Here is a 23,927-nt window from a genome sequence, read left to right as displayed (position 1 = left end):
TCCAAGCTGGTTACCAAGCTCTCTGATCTGGGTCTCTGCGCATCCCTCTGCAATTGGATCCTCGACTTCCTCATCCACAGACCAGTCTGTCCGTATTGGTGGAAATATGTCATCCTCGATAACAATCAGCACGGGAGCACCTCAAGGCTGCATGCTCAGCCCCCTGTTGTACTCACCCTATACTCATGACTGTGTATCTGGACATAGTGCAAACTCCATCATCAAGTTCGCCGCCGACACCACTGTTGTGGGACGAATCACTGATGGTGACGAGTACAGAAGTGAGATCGACCGATTGACCAAATGGTGCCAGCACAATAACCTGGCTCTCAAAACTAGCAAAACCAAGGAACTGATTGTGGACTTTGGAAGGGGTAGGATGGGGACCCACAATCCCGTTTATATCAACGGGACGATGGTGGAAAGGATCAAGGACTTCAAATTCCTGGGCGTGCATATTTCCGAAGATCTTTCCAGGTCCCAGCACACTGATGCAATTATAAAGAAAGCACATCAGCGCCTCTATTACTGAGAAGATTACGGAGAGTCGGTATGTCAAAGAGGACTCTCTCAAACTTCTACAGGTGCACAGTAGAGAGCATACTGACTGGTTGCATCGTGGTTTGGTTCAGCAACTTGAGCGTCCAGGAGCGGAAAAGAATGCAGAAAGTTGTGACCACTGCCCAGACCATCATGGGCTCTGACCTCCCCACCATCAAAGCGATCTATCGCAGTCGATGCCTCAAAAAGGCTGCTAACATCATCAAGAACCCACACCATCCTGGCCACACATCTCTCCGCTGCCATCAGGTAGAAGGTACAGGAGCCTGAAATCTGGTACATCCAGGTTCAAGAACAGCTTCTTCCCCACATCATCAGGCTATTAAACTTGCCTTCAAACAGACTCTGAACTACAACAGCCTATTGCACTTGATCTGTTTATTTATGTCTGTGTGTGTATATATATGATCTATGCTATATAGACACACTGAACAGTTCTGTATTTATGCTTACAATACTCTGTTGCGATGCAGCAAGCAAGAATTTCATTGTCCTATCTGGGACACATGACAATAAATCTCTTGACTTGACGACTATCCACTAATGTAAAGATTCTACCTCCCAGCAGTATGCTAAGGGACCAGGCTCTTCAATGAGCAGACAGTCAGGAGGTGGCTTGCTTGGTGATCATGAATATGATCCACTGATCCAGCCATTGTCCCACTGGAAATGATGGTAAATGTTAGTCATCGCTCTTGCAATTGCATTTTCATGAGTTAGACTTAAGAAACAGAAGTGCAAGTTGGCTATTCCACACTCTGCTATACAATAAGAATATAGCTGATCTTTTGGCTCTGGTACATCCCTTTCCAAACCAATCTCCACAATCTCCCAGTTGCTCAGCACTTCAACTCCCCCTCCCATTCCCAATCGGTTCCTTTCTGTCCTGGGCCTCTTGCATTGTCAGTGAGGCCCAGCGCAAATTGGAGGAACATATTTCGCTTGGGTAGTTTACACCCCAGCAGTATGAACATTGACTTCTCTAATTTCAGATATCCCTTGCTTTTTCCCTCCTTCCCCTCCCCCTTCCCAGTTCTCCTGCGTCCTACTGTCTACGCCCACTTTCTATCTTTTTCCCGCCCCCACCCGACATCAATCTGATGAAGGGTCTCAACCTGAAAAGTCACCCATTCCTTCTCTCCATAGATGCTGCCTCACCCGCTGAGTTTCCCCAGCATTTTGTGTCTATCCCTCACTTAATATATCCATCCTATTTTACTCGATGACTGAGTTTTCACAGCACTCTTGGGCACAGAATTCCAATGATTCAAAACTATAGCACACAAGGCTTCTCAATGAAATTATTTTCTGATTTCAGTATAACCGACTGACCCATCATTTTGGGGGGATCCAGCCAAAAGGGAGACTGATTACAAGAACATCTTAAACATGCAATCACTGTTCTGTCAACAAAACCACATGAAAATATGGAGACCTTAGCCGATTTCCATTGTGCATTCTCAAAATTAAATCATATAAACTTATCATCCATTTTATCGATATTTGAATTTCACAAGTATAAAACAAAAATAAACAGATTTGCTTACCAAAGACAGGGTGTGTGATGCATTAATTCTGAATAGGCGTGTGTCGATTTGTAGATGAATGAAAATATAAACAACGAGAACTTCAAACTATTCAATTTAAATTTTTGAAATTCCATTAAATAAGACAACAATGGAACAAAATCTGGTCTGCCATCTGAACGTTTCCTGCAGCTACACTCACTTTCTGCAGCCCTGCAGCCACAATTTAACTTTAACTGGGCACTAGTTAAGCTGTCGTACACAAGTGCTATAGATTACAAGCAGCAACTACACATCAGTCAGTGGATTTTTGACCCCCTTCCCTCCCCTTCTGGATGATATCATCTTGATGGCACTTTTATAGTTAAACTGGAGGGATTTAACAAATAAGAATACAAGCAAATCCTTTTTCAATCAAGATCAACAAGGCCACAACATATTTCAGCCATTCAAACCCTTCAACTTAGCACACCTGCGTTCTACCCTGCTCTCGGCATCATGTCTAGTGACAGTAGACAAAAATATCTCCAGCATTTTTGTCTACCAGATTTCAATATTATGTTCAAATGGGAACATTTAGAAATGTTAAAGCTCTTTTCATTAGATAATAGAAGTTCTGATGAGGGAGGATAGAGATGAATTGTTAAAATAAAATGATTAGGTAAAGACAATTTGCACTCTCAGTGGATCACTAACAAAGACAGCAACCATGTTTTTGAAACTTTGCCAGCAATAGAGTGGGAAATGTTCTTGGGGCAACACACCTCTTCCACTGAACTAGAGAGCATCTGAACAACACTGTGAGGAAAATGTACTTTACCAATTTAGGATGGCTGCCAAAGTAACAAGAGAATGTTTATTGGAATCTCTTTATGTCATTGCATGTACAGACATATAAAAAAGTAGCAATGATAAAATGAGAATCAATAATAGCTTCTAAAAGCATGAAAAAATACTTCAGAGAGGAATCACTGAAATGTTTTGGGAAAGGAATGAGGCACTTGATCATGCAAAAAAATTGTTAGGAAACATGAATCATGCAAAGGCTCGGGGGTACACAAAAATGCTGGAGAAACTCAGCGGGTGCAGCAGCATCTATGGAGCGAAGGAAATAGGTAACGTTTCGGGCCGAAACCCTTCTTCAACGGGTGCAAAACCCTTCTTCAAACCCATGCAAAGGCTCTGTGTGTTTGGTTGCACTCCATCCTTCGGTAGCCAAAAATCCAACAACTTTATAATTTGGAAATCGCAACGACCTTTAGACAGTAGAAATAGCATTTTATAAGCTTGTAACATAATGCTCAAGCCAAAATGGTGAGATTAGAAGAGGGAAATCCATAAATCCAGAAACAGATTAAGCCATAATTTAAAAGCTTCTCTGCCGTTTCTATGCTGCTTCAATGAGGCATCCACATACCACAGACACAGAAATGACAAAATAATTCTATGTTAAGCATGCCAATAAAGAAGTGAGATATTGCAAATACAAAACATAAACAACAGGTGGGGGGTTTTTCCAGAATTCTTGCAGCGAGGGAATTGTCAGGAAGGAAGCTCAACACTTAAGACAATTCTGGGGACGAAAAGATAATAAATTTGGTGGGGATTACTTTAATTAGGATTGGCCGGCATCACTGAAATACTGGAGTTAGTTAACACTCTATAAAAAGACCAGCCAAGAAAAGTAAAACATTGTTCATGTATTTAAGAAAAACAGCTCACCAAAACTGGCACATAATCTAAATGATTAGACAACTACAATTAATAACCAAGAATAATATAGTTGGCTTTTTTTTTTAATGATAATCACTTAATGATATCTAAATCAATTTTAAAAGGTATTGGTCTTTCCTGATAAATTGCATCATTGCTTTTTAATTAGCAGATACGGTTTCTGCAATAATTTATCATCTGTTTTAAAGTAACATTATCACTCGTATAAATCAATGGAAGGCCAACAGATACCATAGCAAAGAGTCAGGAATTTACAATCTGTGACATGCTTTGAACTTGTTTCCAAGGGAAATTGTTACTGTAAAGGACCTATTGATAGAATGTTGAAGCATAGTGAACATGAGTCACCTCCACAGATGATCTCTGTGAAGTTTTCTGAGGGATTACTTTCCAAAGGGTCTAGACTTTGCATTGCAGGGCCTTTTAAAGTCTACTATAAAATTATGTCTGAATGAGCCCTCACGAATTCAATTCAATTCATGATGGCATACAGCAAACACGAAAGAACAAAGAAATGATACTCATCTCTCGGTTCTAATATATGCACATTCAAGTAGCAATTCTAAAGCAATTTTCTACATTATGGATGTTCAGAATCATAATGTAGTGCATATTGAGGCATGTACGAATATTCAACAAAATAGAAAAAGAAAACCTTGAACTTTTAAGGTATACAAAAAGAGGACAGGGCATATGGGTTTCCTGAATCAAACATCAGGAGGTGTTATTTTAGACAGATGATTGTCAGAATGAACTGTCATTGGATGCAATCCTTTCATGATTACTCATACCCTAAATAATTAAATAAATGACGTGATACCATATGTTAATATTGCTCTTCTGGAAGATGGAATCAAGTTGCCAAAAATATAATTTCTCCTGTCATGTATCTCGGAATTATCATTTTGTAATTAACCCTTATGAGACATGGTCCATAATTAACTTCAATTCTTAAAATTTTAGTGGGATATTGTCACCACTTGATCACCATCAACTTTATTTTATTATTTGTGTGTGGGGATAAAAACTGTAAAAAAGAGTAATTTGTGCATATCCTAGAAATGATTTTAACAAATACTGCAGAACATTAACATAAACTACACCGACTACATTTGTCTTTTACGATCGATTAATTGCTTTTATAAACAATAATTACCAAAATCGTATAATTCAATATACCCTACTAGACTTGCCGAACTACTGAAATGCCAACTGTCATTAAAATAGTGTTGTTAAATGTAAATTCTGATTTTCAATTTCCAATCGCAGTACTTAAGTAAGCTCCACTGTTTCCGGAACATAAATTAATGTCCATTATTAACCTGATGCAAGAAACAATGTGTTGGAATTGCTCGGTAGACAGCATTTAAAAGGATATTGATCAGGTTGCTCCTATCATGCACATTATTTCTAGTCCCCTTAGACTAAAGGAAGGATATAAAGTGCATCAGTGTCAATCCTTCGCATGATTACTAGTACCCTAAAATAAATATCAAACAAATCAACAGAGACTAAAAGTGAAGTCAACGAGAACCAGTACAGAGTTAGTACGTTCTCCCTGTGGTTTCCTCCCATACACTGAAGACATACAGGTTTGTAGGTTAATTGGCTTTGGTAACATTATAAAATTGTCCCAAGTGAAAAGGATAGCTTTAGTGCACATGCCGATTGCTCATCGGTGCGGACTCGATGAGCCGAAGGGCCCATTTCCGCACTGTATCTCTAGAGTCCATAGAATCCTTTAAAATACCTGGATAATTAGAAATAGGGATGGTGATACTATCTCCCTAAAACGGTAGCATTTCCACAAGTGTATAAGAATCTACTTCTGGTTAATTCTCAGAAAAACTAGACTGTAAACAAAAAAAAATAGATCAGATTACATTCCAACAAGATTAAGTATGGATATTGCTTACAGAAGAGGGCTCGATGCTGGTTATGAACAATTCCGCAAACTAGTATTTTTGAACTTTTTATACAAAGGGTTTGAGAGCTTTTCTTAAATTTGCCCTCTGGATTCTAATATTCTATTATTAGATATTCTAATATTTTGATTCTGTGCTGTAATCAAAAATATTAGCTGATATATTTTATCAGGAACTAGCATATCAGTACTTTTATCACAGAACATAGAACAGTACAACACAGGAATAGGTCATGATGCCAAGACCAAATCTTATCTGCCTGCACATAATCCACATCCCTGCAGATCCATATACCTGTACAAAAGTTTCTTAAATACCATTATTACATCACCCTCAACTACCATCCACAGCTGTACATTCCAGGCATTCGTCACCCTCTGTGTAAAAACGTACCCAGTACATCTCCTGTAAGCTTTGCACCACTCACCTTAAAACTATGCCCTCTGATATTTGATTTTTCTATCCCGAGTAAATGTTTTCCCTATTGATGCCTCTCATATTTTACATACATCTATCAGGTCTAACCACAAACTCCAGCATTCGGGAGAAAACAATGCAAGTCTGTCCAACCTCGCCTTATGGTTCACAAAAAAGCTGGAGAAACTCAGCGGGTGCAGCAGCATCTATGGAGCGAAGGAAATAGGCAACGTTTCGGGCCGAAACCCTTCTTCAGACTTATGGTTAATGGGAGAATGGGAATACAAACTGTGACATGTTTCTCTATAACAGTGTTGGATTTTGATATATCTGTTTGATTTTCAGAGATTATCACTATAAGCTGATGAGGTATAGTTTTCTCATTTCGAATTTTGACTACTTGGCCTTAGAGACTTTTTAGGTTGATTTATATCAATATGTTGCTATATTAATCTTTGTCAAGTGCATGGGAGGATCATAAATCAGGGAATATTGAAAGAACATCCAACTGAAATATTAACTATATTCCTCAACAGAGATATTGCTTGAAATGCAGAGTATTTCATCTCTGCCTCAGTTTCTTATTGAACAGAAAAAGTTATAAAATATTGATTTTTATAACTCAATTAACTCAAGAAATATAATGTAAATCAAAGATGACAATTAGTTTTGTGGATAGACACAAAAAGCTGGAGTAACTCAACATGACAGGCAGCATCACTGGAGAGAAGGAATGGGTGACGTTTCGGGTCGAAACTCTTCTTCAGACTCAAAGGGTCTCAACCCAAAACGTCACCCATTCCTTCTCTCCAGAGATGCTGCATGTCTCGCTGAGTTAATCCAGTATTTGTGTCTATCATCGGTTTTAGCCAGCATCTGCTTCTTGTTTAAAAAATAAGTTATAAATGCCCATTGTTCAGCGTTTGAGAAAAGATTGTAAATAAATATTAGGATAGAAGAGTGATTTGTAAATTCTATTCATTTGCCATGAGTAGTGGTAAGCCAGGATTTATTGTCCACCCTAAATTATCCTTGACAATTTGGTGATACACGAGCTGCCTTCTTCATCTACTATTGTCTTCCTGGTGGACATATTTTCAAAGTATTGATAGGGCAAGATTTTAATCCAGCAAAAGAACTGCATAATACTTCAAAGTCATGATAGCGGAGAATTTGCAGATAGAATTTGCAGGAGAATTTGTCTACAACCCATGTATTTTCAGCAACGCAGGTGGTACTGAAGTTGCCTTAACTGCAGTGCATTTTATAGGTGGCACAGATGATGGAGGGAGTATATACAGTGTTGAATGGAATGAATTTACAGCTACTTTGCCCTGGATATTGAGTGTCTAGTGTTCTGTTGGAACTGCACTCTGCCATGTGGAGAATATCCCATAAACTCCTGATTTGTTTCTTGTGTGGTAGAAAAGATTAAGGGACATTAGAAGACAAATCAGGATGTAGGACAGCCAATTTCTGATCACCTCTTAAAAGCACAATATTAACGAGATAAGTGCAGTTAATTTTATAGCTTGTGGTAACTCCTTTCACCCAACTAATACCTATCAATGATAATACCATTGAATGTCAAGGTCAGGTGGTTAAATTCTTTCACTAGGGATGATGTTGCGTAGCACCTACGTGGGTTAATGTTACTTGTCACATCACACATCATTTAATATTGTCCGGCTCTGTGCTTGCAGAGTAAGGCTACTTTACTTGGAGGAGTTATGTGGAATAAAACACTGGATATTTCATGATTGAACATCTCAACTTCCGCTAGTACAAGAAATTTGTTCTGCTATTTGTGGAAAAAGAGCATTGCTAGGTAGATACCAGTACCGTACCTGTGCAATAACAGATTAGCCAGAAGTATATTTAATGAAGGATTTAAATCTACAGCGTTGCAGCCAAGATGTCTGGTCCTACTGCCTTTTCTATAATATGTGTTCTTAGCCATTTTATGTATATCGCAGTGAAGCAAAATAGCTGAATATAGGCTTTTATGACAGGGGATCTTTGGGAGAAAGCCAATACTGATCATCCCCTTACACTATTGCCAAAAGGCACCTACATTTTACAAATAAGTATTTGGTGCTGATAAAAAGGTTTGTGGATATTGTACGTCACATGGCAGAATCTTTAGACAAGGCCCTGTAAAGGAAAAATGTACAAAACTTACTGCAGACTAATTTTTGCAAGAAAGAACAAAAGGCTTCCAGATAATCCCATTATCAGTTAAAAAATAAACACGGGCTCAGTTTTAATTAAGTTAGAAATTGGAGAGCATGAAAAAACCCCATCAAAATGTAAAGGAATATGAGGCTATTTTATCATTTCATGCTTATATCCAATGCAATCTGATTTAGAATCAAGACTTCCAAAGTCTTAAAGGGTCAATCCACACTTTTAATTTGAGTAGATAAGAACAGAAGGTTATTGACCCACTATTGTCTGCTCCACCATTCAATAAAATATATCTGATCTTTCAACTCATTACCACTTTTCAGCACTAAATCTAGATCACTCAATCCAAAAAATCTACACTGACCTCAATATAGTCAAACATTAAGCCTGCAAGCCTCTTGGATAAAAAAGGTCTAAAGAATGACTATTCGCTCGATGAAGTATCTTCTTATATCAGTCTTAAATGCTGACTTCTTATTTCCTGTTCTAGACACCTAGCAGAAACATCATTACCACATCAGTCTAGTCAAACCCAGTAAGAATGTTGTACTTCTCCTGAGATCCCCTCTCATTCTTCTAAACTCAACAGTTTATAAGTGTTGTCTAGTCACTTTCCTCATACGACAAACAACAATCCAAAGCACCCATTTGGTGAACCTCTGCTCAGATTCCTTCATCACTTATTGATCCCTCCTTTGGTAGGAAGTCAGATCTAAACACTACCAGATGACCAGGTGGTGTCTCATCAGGATGCTCTGTAATTCCCACAGAGCCTTTTCTCTTGTACTCAAATCCTCTTGCTTTGGAGATCTTCACAGTCTGTTGTTCTAAATGCTTGCTTTAGCTTTATGCTTGCTTTACAGTAAATTGTGTACATGCACCATCTTTAAATTGTTCACAATTTTAAAAAAAATCTGTTTTTCTTTTTTTACGGTGGATGGCCAAGGTCATTGCCTCCTCTTGTCTGCTTCACCATTCTAGCACATTCTTGCCTGTGCATAGATTTTCTTTAAATCCCAAATCCTTTCTTTCTCATCCATATCACTGAGTGTGAATAGCACTGAACTATAGTTAGCCAGACATCAGTATTGGCAATTTGTCACAATCACCAAAAAGAAAAATGATCCACCTACTCTTTTCTATCCTTTAACCAATCCTGAACCTATGCCAGTTTATTACCCCATCCCGAATACAATTTTGTTTATAATTTCTTGCATTGTATTTTACAAATGACTTCTGAGAATCCAAATATACCATATTTATTAGTTTCCCCTTGTCCATTCTGCTAGCTAAAACCTCAAAGAGTTCCAATAAATTAGTCAAACATCCCTTAATACATCTGTGCTGACTCTGCCCAGTCTTATTATTATTTTCCAGATGCTCTTCCTTAATAACATTCTCACATTTTCCCTACTACTGATGTCTGGCAAACTGGTCAGTGTATCCTCTTTCTCTCTTTTCTTAAGTAGTAGGGTAACTTTTGATACTTTCCAATCTGTTATATAATGTACAACATTTTAGAATTTAATAACCAGCATCTCTACAATTGGCTACATCAAAATCGTGCAGGTCATAGCTCCTATAGATCAGCGGCTGCTAGTCCCGTTAATTTTTTACTGCTGCTAATTCCTTTCTGTTTTATGTCCATTCTGGACCTATTATTCTTCATTATTTCCAGTAGGTTTACTGTGTCTTACTCCATGAAGGCAGATAAAAAAGGTATTTGCATTTCACCAATCCTTTGGTTCACTACTCTTTTTGGCAACATTACAGCACTTTTCCTTGAATCTAACCATTTCTTTAACCTCTCGAAAGCCATAACTGGACCACTTTCTCTGTTTTTTGTACCTTAAAAAATATGCATACCATATATAACCATATAACATATATACTTGTTATAAAAATGTTTTTTTTTAAATATATTAGCAATTATTTGCTCATAATCAACCCTTTTAGTGTAGTTCCCCAATGTACTGTAGACATCTCATCTTTCAATTCGCTTGGACAATCTGACACCTCTCTCCTGATCTCTTTGTCTCCATCGCAGGGGACAGATTACTGACTGATGTCTACTACAAGCCCACTAACTCCCACAACTACCTCAACCATACCCTCTCACAAAGTGATGTCCCCTACTCGCAACTCTCCATCTCTGCCACATCTGTACCCAAGATGAGGTTTTCCACTCTTGGATATCTGAGCTGTCTTCTTTCTCCAGTGTGGCTTCCCTTTGCTGTTGTGAATGGATCGTTCACCATGTCTCCTCTGTGTCCAATAGCTTTGCTGTCACTCCCCCTACCCCCCAATTGGAACAAGGACAGAGTTCTCCTGATTCTCATCTTTCATCCCACCAGCCTCTACAATCAACACATTATTCGCTGACATTCCCACCATCTTCACCACAATCTTCCCGTCCCCAACCCTTTCCATATTCTGTGGAGGCCACTCCTTTCACAGCTCCTTGGTTCACTCATCCCTTCCACCCAATCCACCCCCTCCCCAAGATACTTTCACCTGCAACCTCAGGAGATACAAAACCTGTCCCCCACACCTTCTCTCTAACTTCCATACAGTGATGCCAGCAGCCCTTCCAGGTGAGAAAGAGGTTTATGTGTTCCTCTATTCCAAACTCATTTACTGCATTTAATATTCCCGATATGGCCTCCTAATATCGGCAAAACTATGCATAGACGAAGCGAGCATCTTGCTGGACACTTGCACTCTGGAGCTCCCTTTCCATTCCCAAATCAATCTTTCTGTCCTTGGCCTCCTCCACTGCCAGAGTGAGGCACACACAAAATGGAGTTTCAGCATCTCATATTACACTTGAGTAGCTCACAACCCAATGGTATGAACATTAAATTTTCCAATTTCATATCATAACCCCCACCCCCTCTTTTTCTCCTGGCCCTCCCCTATTAGTGTAAACTTGTGGTTGTACATTCTGTCCCTTTCTGAGAGACTCTGGCTATCATTGCCTATTTTGCTACCTTACCATGCTGTTCCTTTTCTTTAACTTTCTAAATTTCCCAATGCTAGAACATTGGGTTACAAAACCCAAATTCATCGTGGCATAAAGAAACTTTCATTTCAGTCATTGTGCAATGCTTTGGAACAATGCAATGAGTTCAGATTAGAGACAGAAAAGGTAGCCACCAGTGCCAAGTTCCAAACAACAAACTACATAATTTTGGAAATGCAGCACTAACCTTGCTACTCATTTTTCCATTAACTCCAACAGAGAGACAGTAAATTGTTCAAAATTCAACTTTGACAGCTTGTCTAACATACATTTTTCTCACCATCAATGCAGAATTGCCTTTAATCACAAGAAACTCTTGAGGTCATCAGTCCATCTTTTGACTCACCCAGTTAAAAAAAATCTACTGAAAATTATTGATACATGCAAAACACAGTGAGGCATTGCAAGGTTCAGGGAACATTTCTAAATTGGAATGAAAGTATATTACCTTCTTCATTAATCAGCACTTAAATGCCACAATTTCAATCCCAGTTTAGGATGAAATTTTTTTCTCGCTTCCTGATGCCTTACATCATCTTCTTAGGCACTGTCAGAATTATGGATAACCTGCAATTTCCAATAACCTCCCATTCCAATTATGTGGGCTCCCAAGGTCACTGATGTAGACCTGCAGATTCTTCCACATATTTGGGGAATAATTGACACCTAATGAGATGGGCACAATGATATGGTCACATGGGTAGTAATGTTCCTTCTGTCATTGACTATGGATTTCTGTGTGCTCCTGGTGCTCAAACTCAGTGGTCATTCTCCACTTTGAATTGTCATGGACCAGGGAGGATTCAGTGGGGATGCTGCATTTTTCCAAGGAGGCTTTGTGAACATCCTTAGATCTTTTCCTCTGTCATGTAACAGATCTCAGAATTGTGTCTGTTTCAGGAGTAGGTGAGGCAGGCCTAATGGAGCTCTGAAAATGATTACGGCCTCAATTCTGAGAATGTTGACCTGGAAAGAGAAATTGGCATTGGTTTGCTTATCCTTCAAGTGGATTCAGCATACCGGCTGCAAACTATTCAATATGGGGAAGAACTTGCAACCCCCGAGTCCACTGTATTTTGAGATATGGAATGGTAGTTCTGAACTTGGGCAGAGGTTAGGTAGCTTCCAAACCTGATTATAGTTTATACAGCTTTAGGACTGACCGTGAGACCAAGTTCAACTCCTGGTGGACAAATAAGTTGTTATTCGACCAGTTTATTCCAGAAATAAAATAGATCATCTTCTTAGGAAAGCCAGAGCAACTGGGCAACTACCCTGGATATAAGAAGGAAGAAAATTATTGAACCTTACAAGAATCTGATGGGATGTATCAGGGTGAATGTGGTGATGGCATTTATTTACCCTGTTGGCAGAATCTGGAATTTGGGTGCATATTTTCAGAACATTGAGAAGGGATTTTTTCTTTGGAATTTTCCCAGTAAAATATTTTTTGTACAGCAGACTTTAAGGGAAGAGACAGAAAAGTGGAATGACAGCCAGTGATCAGGTCTATCATTGGAAATTGGAAAAGTGTCATTAAGAAATGAAATGAATCATTATTTAAAATGAGAACAGAGAAAAGAATCTGATCAGAGCTGTCGTATTTCATCCCTTACATATAACAAATAAACAAATAGGTTAGATGTTTATTTTTAACAAAAACTATTTTTGCATTTGGTAAATTAATGACGAGTCTGAAAACTATTCAGATCAAATTGAAAGGGAAGTGAAAAATCAAGATTCACAAATACAGGATAGGTGTCAATGTGTCAAAATAACTGAAGCATTGAAAGTTTTTAGTTACTGTACATTTTCTGTCCAGCAAAGAAATCAGTATTTTTTATAGGAAATCAAAGGCAAGATAAAATGGAGATACAACACAGTCACTAAAGTGAGGCTAAAGTCTTTTTGTTTTATAAAATGGGGCCAGTCAATATTAACTGCGGCATGGGGATATTGACAAGTGGGACCACTTCACAATATTTAAATACATTAAAATGCTGCACGATGTATCTTTCTGCCTAGTTTTAAAAGGTCAGCCTTTCATTTTCGTTCATAATTCACCGATACTAGTCTGGCATGGTGCCCAGCATTCTACAAAAACACAAGCTACTGAACACTGCGTTGCCCTTCGATTGGTATAATAAAGCTTACATATTTCATGCGTGTGATTTCCTTTAGCTGAAAATCACTCACTATAAAAATATCATCAGATTGCGTTTGCTTTGTTCACAATGGATTTTCTACAAAACAATACCAGAGCATTATTTTAAAAGAAAGTTCCCTGTATCACGTATAGCTCAAATCTTTTCAGTAAGAAGACTTGCACAATTTTTTGGGATGCAGGCACACGACGATCGCACTTACATTATTTCTGTAACACAGGAATGCAGCTTTGACAGAATTACAGCAGAATGGAGGATAAAAGACAGTACCTTTTAGAACGTCGGAGCATGCTTGTGTCCGGCATAGAGAAATTGGAGAGCAGAGTCCAAAAAGAGTCAGACATGTTCCTTTATACTTGTCATGGCTGCAGAATATGGTACTTGCTAACCACTGAGAGCTCAGCGTTTCCCTCTGGACTGCAAGGTTATTCCATTAAGGTTAGTCAGAAAGGCACAGTCTGCGCTGCCTGCTCTGCTTTCTACTGATTATGCCTGGCTTTCTATGCATGTGCAGGTAATGGCAATTCAAGCTGGACTGGCTGCAATTTCATAGGCTTTGTTAATGCACTGCAACAAAGTCATTTAAGACCATAGATTCAACTGCTGCTACATTAACCGTTCAACTTTATTTTTGGTCAAACCTATTTTTAAAAAATCAATTGATATTCATATATTTCATTTGATCTAAAGCACCGAATACTATTCTTCCAGAATTTGCAGGAACTAGTGCTAACATAATTAACAACAACATACATTAGCATGGGATTACTCTAATATTCGAGGCTCAGGAAGAATGAAAAATGAATATATAAATTAAACACTTTTTCTTTTATAGTGTAGTGGTGAATGGTCTTGAGGGTTTGTTTTAGTTTATAAAATCTGACCAGATCTGTTTAGAAAGAAAACATACACAGGATTTAAAGGGATGATTGTAGCCAGTCAAATAAAAATATTAGAAACGGGAGAAAATCTGTGCTTATGGAGATTGAATAACATCGCAAGGAAACTAATTCCATAGTGCAGGGTTTCCACTGCAGGTTCGAAACCACAAAATGTGTTTATCTACGTACTGCACAACAAAGTTATTTAACACATAACGTTGCTTGTTCTAAAGTATACCTGGATAAGCATCAAATCAAACCCGACAGTTAAGGCAGAGGAGCACAGAGAATGGATATGCACTCGGGATTGTGATATTATACCGATTACAGAAACATGCATCAGAGATGAGCAGGACTGGCAACTCAATGTTCTGAGTGTAGAAGCAATATGCGTGATTCAGATGGACACGGGCAAGGAGAAAGAACGATTAGGGAGAACAATTAGGCGGAATTCAGAAAGGATATTCCTGGGGGAGTGTCCAGTGAGGGTACAAGGGTGAAATTTAGGAGTAAAAAGACATTGATGACTTTTATGGAATTATATTATAAATCAGAGTGAATTAGAAATATGAAATATATAGGGAAGTCACAGCGAGCTGGAGGAATAATAGGGTTTTAATAGTAGGTAATATGAACTTCCCTGATTTTGAGTGGGATAGACATAGTGCGAAGGAATTAGATGGGACAGAATTTAAGTTTGTCCCGGAAAGTCTTCACAAGCATGTGTAGATGACCCGAAGAGAGAGCAGGCAACACTTGACTTCCTCGTGAGAAACAAAGCTGGCCAAGTGGCCTAAATGGGGGAACATTTGGGTAAGTGACCGTAATTCAATCAGTTAACTATAAAAACAAGTTTTGGAAAAAGATAGAACTGATCTCTATGTAAATGTCCTAAATTGGGTCACAGCCAATGTTGATGGCAATAGAAAGGAACTTGCAATGGTTCATTGGGAGAGAATGTTAGCTGATAAGGGACACTGAGGATTATAATAGCGGAAGAGTTCAGGGTCAACAGATTCTTGTGAGACTGGAGGGCAAGGTTGGCATGAGTAGGGAGCCCTGGCAGATAAGGATATTGAGGCTCTGGTGCATTAAAAAAAAAGGAGGCATATGACATGGATAGAGGCATCAGGGATCAAACAAATCTCTTGTGGACATGTAAGCAGAAAATCAGCAAGGCAAAAAAAGAGACACAAAAAAAGGGTTGCATCCTTAATGTTGCATCCTTATTTAAGAAGATCTGCAAGATCAAGCCAGGAATTACACTCAGATGAGCCTTACATTGGCGATCAGTATGTTACTAAAGGGGATTCAGAGAGACAAAATCTACCTGCATTTGGAATGGCAAAAATTGGATATTGGACACGGCTTTGAGTGGGAAGTCATGTCTTCTGAATTTATTCGAGTTTTTTTGAAAAGGTGAAACAGAATCGAGGAAGGCAGGACAGTAGCTGTCTATATGAACTTTAACAAAGCTTTAGAAAAGGTCCCACATGGCAGACTGGAAGGTGAGAACACATGGGATCTCAGAATGAACTTGCCATTAAAATACAAAATTGGCTTGGTGGAAGGAGTCAGAGGATTGTATTGGAGAATTATTTTCCCCCCAGATTCGAGGTTTGAGACCAGGAGTGTGCAACAGGGATCAGTGCTGAGAACCCAATTATTTGTCATATATGTAAAATTGAATGAGAATGCGGGTGACATCATTAGCAAGTTTGCTGATAACTTCAAAATTGGTGTTGTGGTGGATGGTGAAAATCATTGTCTAAGGCTACAACTGGATCCAGAAAGTAGTCAAAGGAATGGCAGCCAGAATTCAACTCAGATCAGTATGTGATGCATTTTGGTAAATTAAACCTGGGAAGGATATACACATTAAACAACCATATCCTGGGGGTGTGGTAGAACAGAGACTGAAAGAAATGCAAAACAGTACAAAGTTTGGAGTAACTCAGCAGATCGAACAGCATCTAACATGGACAGGTGACGTTTTGGGTCATGATCCTTCTTCAAACTGAAGAAGGATCTCAGCTGGAAATGTCACCTTTCCATCTTCTACAGCGATGCTACCTGACCTGCTGTGTTACTCCAGCACTTTGTGCCCTTTTGTGTGTAAACCAACATCTGCAGTTGCTTGTTCTACACTGAGAGATGCAAGTACATAATTCCCTGAAAATGATAACACAAGTAGACAAAGTCACGAAGAAGGCATCTGGTGCACTTGTCTTCTTTGGCAGGAACCTTGTGTACATGAATTGGGACATCACGTTACAGCTGTACAAGTTGTTAGTGAGATACTGAGTACAAGAGAGGACGAAGAAAAGATTTACAAGAATGGTGCTGGACTGGAGTGTTTGAGTTATAAAGAGAGACAGGGTAGACTGGTACAGTTTTTCCTTGAACAAAGGAGACAGAAGGGTGAACTTAGAGGTATATGAAATCATGATGATGGCCACAGACTGTATCCAAGGGTAGAGGAATCTAATATTGGAGGTCATAGGTTTAGGTGAGAGGGAAAGATTTAAAGGGAAGAATAAATGGTGGTAGGTGTATGTTGATAGAGGAAGTAGTTGAGGCTGATACAAAAGCAACATTTAAAACAGTTGGACAGGTTCATGGATAGAGAACTTTTAGAGGGATAAGGGCCAAACGCAGGCAAATAGGACTAGCTCAAGAAGACAGCCTTGTAAGAATGGGTGAGTTGGCCCAAAGGACTTATTTCCATGCTATTTCACTCTGCAAATAGGAGACTATATGACAACAATGCCTCATCATTTGTATTTTCAGTGGGGCAAGGGAATCAATTTCAAAGTACAAAAGAAAAATATTATAAGCACAATGGGCTGGAAATGCTGGAGTAGGATGGGCAATAACCTTTTGAATCTTTAAGTATCAAATTTCTGTAAAGGTCAATAGAATTACATGTTTTACATGGCATATTGCACATAAGCTTTGTGGCTTTATTTTATGCAACTGTTGATACTTCAGGACAGTCAATTTTAGCACAAAAAGGTATACAATATTTTTCTATTCAGCTGCACAAAGGAGAATTAAAACAACCAACTAACAAATCGTTTGTGAAATCAACAAAAAGGTTACACATACAAAGGTATTCAAAAATCATTGCCCCAAAGGATTCTAATGCCAAAACAAAGACTCATGTGTTGAAATAGGCACGAAAATGGTTGATTCTATTAAAGTTCGCCAACTGAGGAAAACAAGTGCTTTGTATCTGCTCAATGTTGGCTGGCAAAATATACTATTTAAAGCTGTGTTCTTATAATTAAATGTACTCCAAGTACAAACACAAAAACCTTGAGATAAAGATTGCACTTCCAATTGAAGTATGGAAAAAATCCCCTCCCTTCAAAAGGGAAAGTGTACAAGATGTACGTGGCATCTACATCTGAATTTCCAAACATGGAAAATATAAAAGCAGCAAAAATACAGCAAGGAACAAGAAACAGAAAATTATAGCAACAGTAAACTTGCTTCAAACTTACAAGTCTGGCGGAGGCTGTATTCCATGATTGAAAGTAAGAGGTTACAGACTATGCTTAAAGCAGTGGTTCTTAACCTTTTTGGCTCCACGACCACATCAGACATTCTTGGTCAGTACCGTGACCCCCCCCCCCCCCCCCCCCCCCCCCCCCCCCCCCCCCCCGCCAAACAAAAATTAGAAGAAAAAAAAATAGCCCGATTTATTAAAACATGTCTGCCAATACTCAGTCAATGGGATGGCTGAAATTGCTTCACAGCCATCAGGCGATCAAAACAAGGACGAAAGCTCGACAGGCAGCACCTCATGTCAGCGTTGATCACAAGTCTATTGCATGCCTTCATTTTCAGAGTTACCATGGTTGAGAATCCAGCCTCACAGCGATAGGTTGAGGGGGACTGGACCAATAGGGTCAGAGCCCTCTTCGAAAGAACAGGACAGTCCTTCACTTTCAGCCAAAATGTGGCAAGCTCTTGTTCCATGAAGTCACTTTTGAGCTGCGCACCTTGATGAATTCAGTTAAATTCAACCTTCGCAGCCTCGTCAGTATTGCTGATAGCACTGTCTTCAACGGAAAAGGGTCGGACGATCCACACATAACGAGAGTGGTCGTCCAGTCCGGGGAAGTAACATTCGATGGCTTCATTAATTGCCAGAAGGTGGGTTGAGATCTCCTCGTGGAAGTGGCATTCAGCATCTGGCGTAGCATCCAGGAGAGTCGTCAACTCAGGGCAGATAGTCATGTCACCGTCCTGGACTCTTCTCTGGTAAAGGTGAAACTTCCCTCCTGAACGCTGCCACTTTGTCACGAGCCGTGTGTAGCATTGAGAGGTTTCCTTGAAGTGACAGGTTCAAGGAATTCACCTCGGCGAGAAAGTCAGCCAAGTAGTCAACCTTAATCACGAACAGTTCATCCTGCATCTTTTCATGAAGCTGATTCTCCTTCTCGGTACACCCTCTCTCCAAGAACAGCGCTATTTCCTCTGTAAGTTAAATCACACAATTGAGAACTTTACCACGCGAACGCCAGCGCACCTCTGTGTGGAATATCAGAACAGTGAAATTGGTGCCCGTTTATTCACAAATCACTCTGAAGATTATTGAGTTTGTTGTGCTCCCTCAGATGTGGTTCACAATCTTCATCACATCTGAAAGCACTTCTGGAAGACCAGGAGTGAGAGTCTTCATCGCTAAAGCATGGCGATGTATCATGCAGTGGGTAAAGGAGACATGGGGAGTGACATCCTTCACAAAGGCTTTGAGGCCAGATCTGCTTCCAACCATGTGCTCCATCTGTACAAACCCCCAACAAATCGTTCCCAGCCAACCTCATGTTTGATGAGGACTTCCAGCATTCTGAACACATCTTCTCCCCGAATGGTAGTGGCCAATGGCTCAGAGAACAGGTGCTCCTCCTTCATGGCTTCTCCGTCGAGGTAACGAATGTAGACTAGCAGTTGGGAACATGAGGCAACATCTGTTGACTCGTCCAGTTGCAGTGAATACACTGGACTGCTCTTCACAGCGCTCACTACTTACAGCAAAATATCATTACTCATATACGAGATTCGACTTTTGACTGTGTCATTCGAAATGGAAATCTGCCTGAACTTGTTTGACTGCTGTTCCCCCAGCACCAACTTCGCTGCTTCAAGAAGGCATGGCTTGATAAGCTCTTCACCGATGGTGTGAGGTTTCTTAGTCTGTGCGATTCGATAAGCAATCCGGTATGAAGCCTCCAGCGCTGCTTCATTTTGACGAGCGCAGTGACCCGTCGAATCGATGCGGAAACCATTGAGTGAGGCTTCTTTTTGTTTTTCCACGCCCTTCCCCGCCAGGTCGCTGTGACAAGACTCCAAATAGATCTTCAGTTTCCTGGGCTTCATGCACTCGTGGCTCAAAATCTTGGCACAGATAACACATTGCGGCTTGATCATGGATTTTTGAACAATGCTTGTGAAGCCGAACTTGAGAAATGCTTCACTATACGTGCGCTTCTTGGCAGACATGGTTCGCAACGCACAGTTTGTGTGCGTATACGTACACGCATACACAAACAAAATACTGTGTGTGGTATGTACCTTTGTTAGGTTCCTAAAAATGAGCTCAACAAATTGATATGTTATTTATAACCCCATGACCCCCGGAAAATCCCCAAACAACCTCCATGGGGGTAATGACCCCCAGGTTAAGAACCGCTGGCTTAAAGGGACTGCTCAGATTTTGCTCCATTTCAGTCTAATACCCCGATTTCATCTGGAGGGATGAATAAATTAAAAACCTTTTTAATTAGTCTATTTTTCAAATTGGTTCAGAGCTCATTTTGGCTGTTTGCCTTTCTTCTGTGATTTAGTCTACACCAATGCGTCCACTGGAGGTGGTTTCCATCAACAATCTTAAATCCTTCCCAAACAACTCAGTGCCAAAAGGACTTGAGTCTTTTGTGCAGACCGGAAATATTAAAGCAATTTATTAGTCTATTTCAGTTCTGTTTAAAGATACTTAAGAACAAATATTATTTTGCTAAGTTTTAAGAGTTGGGCCAGATCATGCCAGTCCAGTCTTCATATCAGAATCACTGAGGTCTGTTCATGCCTGTATGTATCGGAGATGGATGTGTGGGGCTTATGTAGCTTCCCATCCCAGAAGGTAGCATGTGGCCCGCAGTGCTGAGCAGTTTCTACCTCTAAAAGGTCCCTGGCAGTTTCTGACAGTCGACAAAGTTGCGGCCAGGGTTTAGGCAGTCGTAAAAGTTGTCATAAATTTTAAGAGGCTCCGACAAAGATATTTATAAAACATTAAAATCAGCATATGTGTTTAAACATTATTTCATGCACAAAATAATTTAATACTGTAAATTAAAGTGAAATAATGAATGCAACAACATATCTTTCTCTTTCCTCAAAAATTCCCATTAATCTCTGAAACCTGATACAAGGAACCACATCCCCCGCAAAAAGCTGAAGACAGAGCTTCAATGCTGTACTGTTGCAATGGAGCAATATGATAGATTTGGCTTTCTAAATCAGTTAACAAGTCCCTGATTCCAGCATTTCATGGCATACAGATCTTAATTCAGCCTCAATGATTGTGGTGCAGCGATAAAGTTGCTGCCTTACAGCGCCAGAGACCCACGTTCGATCCTGACTTTACGGATTTTGTACCACGTGGGTTTTCTCCGTGTGCTCCAGTTTCTGCCGTCACTCAAGATGTGCAGGTTTGTAGCTTTATTGCTGTGGGTAAATCTTTCAATTGTTCTAAGTGTACAGGATAGTGCTAAGGTACGGGGAATTGATGGTCAGCATGGACTAGGTGGGCCAAAGGGTCTGTTTCTGTGCTGTAACTCAATAGGATAAAGAATGGTAGTAGTTCCTAACAATGGAACTCGTGATTTTGAAAATGACATCAAAGATAAAAAATAGTTCCAATAATTTAAATACAAATAACTCCAACTACATGTAGACACAAGGAACTCAGATGCTGATTTACAAATAAAGTCACAATCTGCTGGAGTAACTCAGCAGGTCAGGCAGCATCTCTGGAGAAAATGTATAGATAACATTTCAGGTTGGGACTCTTCTTCAGATTGATTGTAGTTGTGCAAGGGGAGGAAGAAAGTTGGAAGAGATGCAAGGACAGGACACAGCCTGGCAAGTGACAGTGAGGGAGGGGATCTCATTGAAACATATAAGATTGTTAAGGGCTTGGACATGCTAGAGGCAAGAAACATGTTCCCGATGTTGGGTGAGTCCAGAACCAGGGGCCACAGTTCAAGAATAAGGAGTAAGCCATTTTGAACGGAGACGAGGAAACACTTTTTCTCACAGACAGTGGTGAGTCTGTGGAATTCCATGCCTCAGAGGGCGGTGGAGGCAGGTTCCTGGATGCTTTCAAGAGAGAGCTAGATAGGGCTCTTAAAAATAGCAGAGTCAGGGGATATGGGGAGAAGGCAGGAATGGGGTACTGATTGTGGAAGATCAGCCATGATCACATTGAATGGCGGTGCTGGCTCGAAGGTCCAAAAGGCCTACTTCGGCACCTATTGTCTATTGGGAGGTTTGTATTAAATAGGGTGAAAGTTGGACAGGGGTAGAGGGAAGGGGCAAAATGGGGGTGTGAATCCAGTTGAGGCACGGGGAACGGGGAAGGGGGGGGGGGGGGGGGGGGGGGGGGGGGGGGGGGGGGGTAAAGTAGGTTTTAGTGGGTTAGCTACCTGAAATCAGAGCTACCTAAATTTGTTAGCTACCCAAGTAGAATGAGCTGTCCCTCCAGGTTTTATTTTTCTCTCCTTGGATATTTACCAGTTCAGATGTCTGGAAACTGCACACAAATCAGCTGGCTCGACTACGATTTGCACTGAAAAGCATGTGCTGTACTATCCTTTTCAATACTGGATATAGATGGAAAATCAAGGAAGCCATCTTCTGAGCAGCATGATGCAGGAAAAGCTGCCATCTTATAGCTCCAAGAACCTGAATTCAGTGCTGATCTCAGGTGCTGTGCGCATGGAAATTGTATGGTTCTCTGTGATCATGTGGGATTCCCCTGGGGCCTCTAGTTTACTTCCACATCGTTAGAAAGAATGTGCTGGTTGGGTAGATTAATCGACTACAGTAAATTATTCCTAGCCAAGGCAGATGGTGGAAAATCTGGAGTAAGTCAATGAGCATGTGAAATATAATAGGTTGCAGGGAAATAGATGAGGCAATGAGATTGATAGGATTCCTCTGACAGTCAGCATAGACTTGATGTGTTAAATATCTGTTTTCTATGTCATAAGGAAATACTGAATTTTAATTGAAACATTCAGAGTGTGACTTCCTACAAAGATCTCACTGACAGTTCTGTGTTTTGAATGCAATTGAAATTTAAATTGATGAATGGCTCAAAAGAACTACCATGCTATATTAAAAATATTTAAAACGTCCCTCTACAATACCACCAGAATTGGAATAAAACCTAGACAATTTTCATGTGGTTGCTTCACAATATGAAATTAGATATTCACAGGGTACCAGAATTTGTTAGATCGTTACATTATCAACAATCAGTCCAGGGGTGCCGCAACATCAATAGTGATGCTACAATCTTTATGCCACCCTGCTGTTTTGAATTTACCATTGTATTTATTATGATTTCTATCATTATCATGTGCTCTGTGAGCTCCATGCAAATAAGGAATGTCATTGCACCCTAGTGTTTATGATAATAAACCAATGTGAATCTGAATGACTGAATGCAAGTTACTATGTTTGACAACAGTGTAAGGCAGAATGGTGAACTGAGTAATGATTAGAAAAGTATATTTAAAATGAAAATGATTCCAGATTCTATTGTGTCACTTTATCTGGGAAACCACTACTAGATGGAAACTACATTTTGATAAGTTTGCCATTCTGATCAGTTCTTGAGGGTGGGAAGTTAACAGATAGTGGTCAACTTGTTTGATCTAGACTTTTCGGAGTCCATGAAGGTCGTCAGGTCACATAAATCCTGTTCACCATTAGGTCACACTAAATTTGTCAGCCGTCAGTGTTAATTTATTAATGCTGTTTGTCGGGTCACCAAGGTTAGCTCCGAGGCTCTTCTATGAATTGGGCAATAGGATACTTTACATCCTGGAGCGTGCAGAGGAGACAGAAATTTAAAAAATCTCAAATGAATATTAGTACCTCTTGTCCTACATGCATTCTACTCAGCCTCCACTTCCGATGTTTTTTTTTATAGCCACGTCCTTAAATTCTTTCACCAAGGCATCCAATGAGGCAATATCCTCCTTCAGAATCTTGGTCTGAATACAATAATACCCTTTAATTCCTACAAATATCGATTAATTTTACTGCTATGTCATACTTCAATTCCCATTGTTTAAGAACCACAGTGCCATAGATTTCCTTCTGGATGCCTTGCCTTAAATTGATGTCATTATCAACATATCATTGGGACAGGATCCTTTTACTGTTAACACTCTGGTCTCTGGTGGACAATTCCCATACCTATTGGATAC

General features: G+C 39.8%; 1 protein-coding gene across 6 annotated transcripts in view; it reads right to left on the bottom strand.

The window, feature by feature from the left end:
- The window catches only part of mast2 (microtubule associated serine/threonine kinase 2), a 323,001-nt gene that overhangs the window by 127,428 nt on the left and 171,646 nt on the right, over positions 1-23,927 (bottom strand). The window contains exon 1 of one of the 6 annotated variants that reach the window (XM_055641701.1): positions 13,808-13,956. The exons of the other annotated variants lie outside the window; for them this stretch is intronic. Coding sequence (XP_055497676.1) covers positions 13,808-13,881 — 74 coding nt within the window. The 5' untranslated portion in view covers positions 13,882-13,956. Of the gene's footprint in view, positions 1-13,807; positions 13,957-23,927 lie in introns of those variants that run through there. 6 annotated transcript variants of the gene reach the window in all.

This window comes from Leucoraja erinacea, chromosome 10 (assembly GCF_028641065.1).
Source record: "Leucoraja erinacea ecotype New England chromosome 10, Leri_hhj_1, whole genome shotgun sequence".
Lineage (NCBI taxonomy): Eukaryota > Metazoa > Chordata > Chondrichthyes > Rajiformes > Rajidae > Leucoraja > Leucoraja erinaceus.
The sequence above is the reverse complement of the archived record's forward strand: the minus strand, read 5'-3'. Positions and strand labels throughout refer to the sequence as shown.